Source organism: Schistocerca piceifrons, chromosome 11, assembly GCF_021461385.2.
Source record: "Schistocerca piceifrons isolate TAMUIC-IGC-003096 chromosome 11, iqSchPice1.1, whole genome shotgun sequence".
In the NCBI taxonomy this organism is placed as follows: Eukaryota; Metazoa; Arthropoda; class Insecta; order Orthoptera; family Acrididae; genus Schistocerca; species Schistocerca piceifrons.
In genome coordinates, this window is record NC_060148.1 from 69380581 (window position 1) to 69388474 (window position 7894).

The 7894-nt window shown below is 46.7% G+C and overlaps 1 protein-coding gene across 1 annotated transcript; it reads right to left on the reverse strand.

Moving 5' to 3' along the window:
• Nucleotides 1-923: 923 nt before the first annotated feature.
• On the reverse strand, nt 924-7573 carry LOC124719704 (speckle-type POZ protein-like). The gene is made up of 2 exons (XM_047244909.1): nt 6531-7573; nt 924-1074 (listed from the first exon to the last, which is right to left on the reverse strand). Exons 1-2 carry the CDS (start codon nt 7091-7093, stop codon nt 924-926), a joined length of 714 nt encoding a protein of 237 aa, XP_047100865.1. The 5' UTR covers nt 7094-7573.
• Nucleotides 7574-7894: the final 321 nt, after the last annotated feature.

Sequence of the window (7894 nt, forward strand, 5' to 3'; positions counted from 1 at the left end):
GAGTGCGTTTGCTGGCGTAACTGGAAATGCCATTGTGGATGATGTTTTTTACCCATGGTTTGCAAACACCACCACCAGAGGTTCTCATGTACATCCTCTGAAGTAGGATAACATTCACCGATTAGATTTCCCTTTTGATACTCTTCCCAGAAGTCCTCCGGGATAAACTCTAGTGCAAGTTTCGATGAGAAGCTGAGTCGGAAGAGGAGGTGTACTCAGGCAGCCTACTGCTCAAGGAGACTGCCTGCAATAAGCAGCAAATCTGGGTTCCTGTTCCAGTGCGGCACAGATTTTCAGTAGTCACTACAGATGTAACTGACCAGGGAACCATTTAAGGAATATTCGAATTACATTTTAAGACATACCCAAAACAAGCTGTATCCTCATTACTGTACTAAATATTAACTTTTTGTCATTATTACTTGTATTTCTGTTTACGTTTCTTTCTCCATTTCTTCCTGAGTGTCTTCAATAACTTATATCTACAACCATTCACATAAGTTTTGTTGAGTGGAATTGTGTGAAAAATCCCGTTTCCACGCCCATTTAATTCAGAATCAATTTGTAAGACACACAATCATCACTCAAAACAAAATCTAGATTCAACGCATCAATATATAAAGAATCTTTGGGAGTGGGTATGATTTGTATGGGACACTTCCTACGTAACTACAGTTGAGTGACTCTGAACTGAACGTAATTCTCACGGCAAATACAGAGAACGAGAAATCTTCTGCATATGTGCTCAATCTTCAAAATATCATAGCCAAAAAAGTGAGAAAGGAGTAATGTTTAATGGCAACTGTAACCTCTATCCAACAACTGAAGGAATCTGTATTTTATTTTATTTAGTATATCGGCTGATTAATGCCAAAATAAGCAGTACTCTGAGGGTAAGACTTGGGCACGTGTGGCAACACAACTCACCGGAAGCGAGAGAGGGCTGCGTCATCAGGTGGAGGGGTGTGTCGGGCAGACGTGGGAGGCGCAGCTGCAGCAGGAGACCGGCTGTGGCCGCTGTGGGGTTGACTGTCAGAGTTGGGGGTGGACCCGCCCCCTGTGGCGGTCGGCGAGCTGCACAGAGAAACACTGTGTGGGCGGGCGTGTTCACACAGGGGCTCATTGCAGGCGGTACAGCTGAGGGACTGTCCACCGGGGCAACAGAACACTCAGTGCCAACAACACCAGCCTGTCACTTAACGTGACTGTGCCACCAATTAACTGGTCTTTTTCTGCACTACTTCTGCTATATTCCCCACTGGCGTAGCTTAAGATGCAAAACAACAAATTGTTCAAAATGAAGCACAAACCAAATTCCAAACATAAGGGCCAACAATTTTGCTGCCCTGACAGAACAACTTTCAGACAGAATTTAGAAGCAGTTAAAGTCAACTGGCTGCTACTTTTGGTTGTGAAGTAATTTGAAAACTGATATATGGATGCTGAATTATATCACTGGAGGAAGAGAGAGAGAGAGAGAGAGAGAGAGAGAGAGATCCAGCGATAGAGAAACAAACTGATAAGTTGGGGTATAAACTTACTGTTGAAACTATATGGTCATGGATATGCAGGCGCTGTTTGATGTGAAGCCCAAGGGAATGAAGAAGATGGACAAGAATTACAAGAGCTATGCTATAAAAGTTATCAAGAGTATATTCAAAATCTGCATTTGAGTAAAGCAAATAGAACTGTATATATGCATGTAATGTCTCCACATTTCGATTCATTGAAAAGACAGCAGTGGTGATGTGTTTCTTAAACAACAATTTTCGAATTGAGCAGTTTGCAGTAGAGGCCAACATTAAAAGAAAAAAATGGGTTACGCAGTGTATGCAATTTTATCTGATGGACAACGTTTACAACTTGTGAAGTAACCTGTAGTCTATTGAATATGGATTTTTTTTTAAATTGAAAAGGAAACAAAATAGACTTGTATGGAGCATATGTATCCGAGAGACAGAGGCAACAAATGATAGCTGGATGAAAACGTCACATCAATACTGACGTTGTGGGAGATATGTCGTACACCTGTAGGTGGACAGCGAATATAATCTGCTGTATCCCAGTAGCGGAAAACCTCATAGGATTCCGTGGACGATCTCTGGTAACGCCACAAGGAACTTCAAAAAAGACAGGGGGGGGGGCAGAGATTGCCTGTCTGTTTAGTGAAAGGGAATGCACGGAAAATATTCAGGGCGATAGTTGAACAGAGACGAGAAGGAAATGTGATTGTAAGGCACAGCCTTGAGTGTGACAATATTACTGTGCTGGCTGCATTATTCTCTTCTTGTTTGACCCCAGTGTGCACGACTAGCCCCAGTGCTCATGGCTCCTGCTTTACTGGATATCTCAGGGAGTCATACCCTACTCTTTGGGGCCAGTCACCTAGGGGTAGCGTCTTTTTTAGTAATCAGGAAAGTCCAGAGTCCCAGGTTTGAACATCACCATCACTTGAATTTTGAATAAGAATAATCAGCATTGGTGTCTGAAGACTTCCAGCATCAGGTGTCACCCTCTTTCAGCCAACAGCTTTTCCAAAGAGGGCGGAGGGGCCGACAGAGGTTCAGGGCACTCTCTTTCCCTTGAGGTCTGAAACTGCTCCTAAATGAGGAAAAATTGGCAATGATCAACACCGTGAGGATACAGAAGGCAATGTAAACAACTGCTTAAAGATACATAACGTGCATCAACATGACATGTGGCATGTGATTCAATAAGAGCCATAACGGTCTCTCCATTAGCAAAAGACTAGTCCCCCATTCAAACCTCCAGGCGAGGTGGCCCAAGAGGGAGGTGACCACGAGAAAAAGGTTGAGTAACCAACGAAAGGATAACATTCTATGATTCGGGAGCTGGAAAGTGAGGAGTTCGAATGTGGTTGGAAGCCAGAAAATAAGAAACGTATTTCTGGTCACATGAGAATAGGATAGTAGCAACAGCAGTAGGATTCAGTGTCAATAGAAAGGCAGGGAGGAAAGTGAGTATAGTTATGTTATCGTGAGAATCAAAAGCAAACCAACAACATGCATAGTTCAGGTATACATGATGGCGTCGCAAGTTGAAGGTGAAGAGAGAGAAAAAGTGAGGATATTGAACAGGTAATTCAGTACTATGTAATAGTCATGGAGGGACTGAAACGCCATCGTAGGGGAAGGAGTAGAAGAAAGGGTTACACGAGAATATGTACTTGATAATAGGAATAGGAGAGAAGAAAGGCTAGTTAAGTTCTACAGTAAATTTATCCTCGTAATAGCTGGTATAGTCTGTTCAAAAATCACTAGACGAGGGGGTATACTTGGAAAAGAATCAAAATGTGGGAGGTTTAAACTCACACCATATTATTGTCAGGCAAACATTTTGAAATCAGATACTGGGCTGTAAAGCATACCCAGGAGTAGATATAGAGACATAAGAATTTAGCAGTGATTAAGAGTAGGCTGAATTTTACGAGACTCGTCAGGAGCAATCGATGTACAAAGAGGTGGAATACAGTAGTACTAAGGAAAGAAGAGATGAGATTTATGTTCTCTGAGGCTACAGATACTGCAATAATAAGCAGCTCAATAGGTAGTTCAGTAGAATAGGAATGGATATCTCTAACAACGACAGTAACAGAAGTTGGAAAGAAAAACGTAGGTACAAGGAAGCTAACTGCGAAGAAACCATGGAAAATACACTCCTGGAAATGGAAAAAAGAACACATTGACACCGGTGTGTCAGACCCACCACACTTGCTCCGGACACTGCGAGAGGGCTGTACAAGCAATGATCACACGCACGGCACAGCGGACACACCAGGAACCGCGGTGTTGGCCGTCGAATGGCGCTAGCTGCGCAGCATTTGTGCACCGCCGCCGTCAGTGTCAGCCAGTTTGCCGTGGCATACGGAGCTCCATCGCAGTCTTTAACACTGGTAGCATGCCGCGACAGCGTGGACGTGAACCGTATGTGCAGTTGACGGACTTTGAGCGAGGGCGTATAGTGGGCATGCGGGAGGCCGGGTGGACGTACCGCCGAATTGCTCAACACGTGGGGCGTGAGGTCTCCACATTACATCGATGTTGTCGCCAGTGGTCGGCGGAAGGTGCACGTGCCCGTCGACCTGGGACCGGACCGCAGCGACGCACGGATGCACGCCAAGACCGTAGGATCCTACGCAGTGCCGTAGGGGACCGCACCGCCACTTCCCAGCAAATTAGGGACACTGTTGCTCCTGGGGTATCGGCGAGGACCATTCGCAACCGTCTCCATGAAGCTGGGCTACGGTCCCGCACACCGTTAGGCCGTCTTCCGCTCACGCCCCAACATCGTGCAGCCCGCCTTCAGTGGTGTCGCGACAGGCGTGAATGGAGGGACGAATGGAGACGTGTCGTCTTCAGCGATGAGAGTCGCTTCTGCCTTGGTGCCAATGATGGTCGTATGCGTGTTTGGCGCCGTGCAAGTGAGCGCCACAATCAGGACTGCATACGACCGAGGCACACAGGGCCAACACCCGGCATCATGGTGTGGGGAGCGATCTCCTACACTGGCCGTACACCACTGGCGATCGTCGAGGGGACACTGAATAGTGCACGGTAATCCAAACCGTCATCGAACCCATCGTTCTACCATTCCTAGACCGGCAAGGGAACTTGCTGTTCCAACAGGACAATGCACGTCCGCATGTATCCCGTGCCACCCAACGTGCTCTAGAAGGTGTAAGTCAACTACCCTGGCCAGCAAGATCTCCGGATCTGTCCCCCATTGAGCATGTTTGGGACTGGATGAAGCGTCGTCTCACGCGGTCTGCACGTCCAGCACGAACGCTGGTCCAACTGAGGCGCCAGGTGGAAATGGCATGGCAAGCCGTTCCACAGGACTACATCCAGCATCTCTACGATCGTCTCCATGGGAGAATAGCAGCCTGAATTGCTGCGAAAGGTGGATATACACTGTACTAGTGCCGACATTGTGCATGCTCTGTTGCCTGTGTCTATGTGCCTGTGGTTCTGTCAGTGTGATCATGTGATGTATCTGACCCCAGGAATGTGTCAATAAAGTTTCCCCTTCCTGGGACTATGGATTCACGGTGTTCTTATTTCAATTTCCAGGAGTGTATAAGAGATCCTTCAGTTGATCAATCAAAGAAAAAAGTTCAAAAATATTCAGGAAAATTCAGTAATAGAGAAATATGTTACTTAGGAATTAAATGAATAGGAAGTGCAGAGAAGCTAAGGCGAAATGGCTGCACGAAAAATGTGAAGAAATCAAAGAAGAAGTGAGTCTTGGGACGACTGACGCAGCATATAGAAAAGTCAAAGCAATCTTCCACGGAATTAAAAGCAAGCGTGGTAACATTAAGAGCACAATGGGAATTCCAGTGTTAAATACAGAGGCGAGATCGGAAAGTTGGAAGGAGTACACTGAAGGCCTCTCTGATTGGAACAACTTGTCGGATGGCGTGACAGAAGAACAAGCAGGAGTCGGTATGGAAAATATTGGTGATTAGAATCAGAATTTAAAAGCGCTTTGGAAAATTTAAGATCAAAGAAGGCATAAGGTATAGACAACATTCAATCAGAAGTTCTAAAATCATTGGGAGAGGTGGCAAAAGGTCTATTCTCACTGGTGTGTAGAATGTATGAGTCTGGCAACATACAATCTGACTTTGAGAGAAATATAATCATCACGATTTGGGAGACTGCAAGAGCAGAGAAGCGTGAGAATTATCGCACAATCAGCTTAACAGCTGAAGCATCCACGTTTCTGACAAGGATAATACACAGGAGAATGAAAAGAAAATTGAAGTTCCGTGACGTTCATAGGATTTGTGGTCCTGGAGAAAGCGTTCTGCAATATCAAGTGGTTCAAGATGTTAGAAATTCTGACAAAAATACATGTAAGCTATAGGAGAAGACGAGTAATTTGCAATATGTACAAGAGGCAAGAAGGTAAAATAAGAGTGGAAGACCAAGAATGAAGTATTCGGATTAAAAAGGGTGTCAGACAGGGATGTAATTCTTTGCCCCTACTGTTCAATCTATACATCGAAGAAGCGATGATGGAAATAATGGAAAGATTGTAGAGTGGAATTAATAAAATTCAGGGTGAAATGATATAAGATTTGCTGATGACTGATTCCCTCAGTGACAGTGAAGAAGAATTACAGGGTTTGCTGAATGGAATGAACAGTCTAATGAGTACAGAATATGGAATCAGAGTAAATCAAAGAAAGGCGAAATTGATAAGAAGCAGAAGAAGTGAAAACAGCGAGAGACTTAGCATCGTGACCGACGATCAGTAAGTAGATGACATTGAGGTCTTATGCTATGTAGGCAGCAAAGAAACCCACGGCGAACAAAGCAGGGACGAACATAGCAGGGACGAACAAAGCAGGGACGAACAAAGCAGGGACGAACAAAGCAGGGACGAACAAAGCAGGGACGAACAAAGCAGGGACGAACAAAGCAAGGACGAACAAAGCAAGGACGAACAAAGCAAGGACGACGTCAAATTCACACTAGCACTGCCAAAAAGGGAATCGTGCTTACCTGGCTTCTGCCGGTGGCTCACCGAGCATACTGCAGACTTCAATGACTTCTTGTGGGTACTCGAGCACAGCGTCCGCCCAGCCCCTCGTGGCCATCACCTGCGGGTGGTCCTTTATGAAGGCGACGGCAGCCCTGGTGGCGTCCGGGCACGAGTGCCTCACTGCCGTGACGGCCGTCGCCGCTGCGGTCTCGACGGCCAACTGCGAGATCAGCTGCCGCTCGCAGGCAGCCTTCAGGGCCGACAAGCCGTATTTGTCGGCCGCCGAGAGCAGCTGGGCGGCCGTGTCGGGCAGCTGGGGGGCCTGCAGGGTATACGTGTAGGCGACCAGGAGCTTCAGCACCGGGCCCTCCACGTCGTCGATGCTCACCTGGCCGCAGCTGGCCTCCAGCATGTCGTGCGCGAACATCGCTGCGAACACGGGGCTCGCGGCCGCCAACACGGCCCTGTGAGCCGCCACCCTCGTCTCGCCCGCCACCAGCGTCACCAGGGCGCCGTCACCCCCGTCTAGCAGGGCGGCCAGGGCCTCGGTTGTGGTGTTCTGAACCTCCGGAACTGCCGACATGGTGGGTGGTCCTGAAACACAGTGCCACTGAGCAGCCCTCACACTGCACCCTCAACACTTGTACGAGGCGCATGCATACCTGTATGAAACAGCAGCTGTGAAAGTGTTGTCCACCCTAAATCAATTGCAACGTCACCAGTTTCCTTAAAATGACAAGGGCCCGTACTGCTTTGCGATCACCTAAGGTTTGTAACTACCACTGCGGTGCTGTGATAGACTGCTTTCACCTTCTAAAAATGTTATCGTTCTCAGTCAAAAGATGGTTTATTTATGTCTCAGCAAAAAAATTAGCAAAGCAACAAACTTGTTTCAGCCATAAAGTTACACGACTTATATTTAAATCCAAGTTGGTGGCACCTCTAACTAGGAAAAATTTTCTTCCTCCTTATCCCAAGTTCCTCAGATCCGTGACACCTGATCAGAAGCAATGTACATCTAATGCAGAAATCAGTTTCCTCGGTGAAAGTCTCAGGCTAGGCACGATTAAACTTGACCGGCCACCGTGGCCGAGTGGTTCTAGGCGCTTCAATCCGGAACTGCGCACGTGCTACGGTCGCAGGTTCGAATCCTGCCTCCGGCATGGGTGTGTGTGATGTCCTTAGGTTAGTTAGGTTTAAGTAGTTCTAGGTTCTATTGGACTGATGACCTCCGATGTCAAGTCCCATAGTGCTCAGAGCCATTTGAACCATTTTTGATTAAACGTGAAACCCAGATGCCTCTCCTATTCCACGGAACTTTAATGTTTTATTGACTGCTGTACAGATTTCCATGTAAATTCGTCTCAAAAACATTTCACACAAT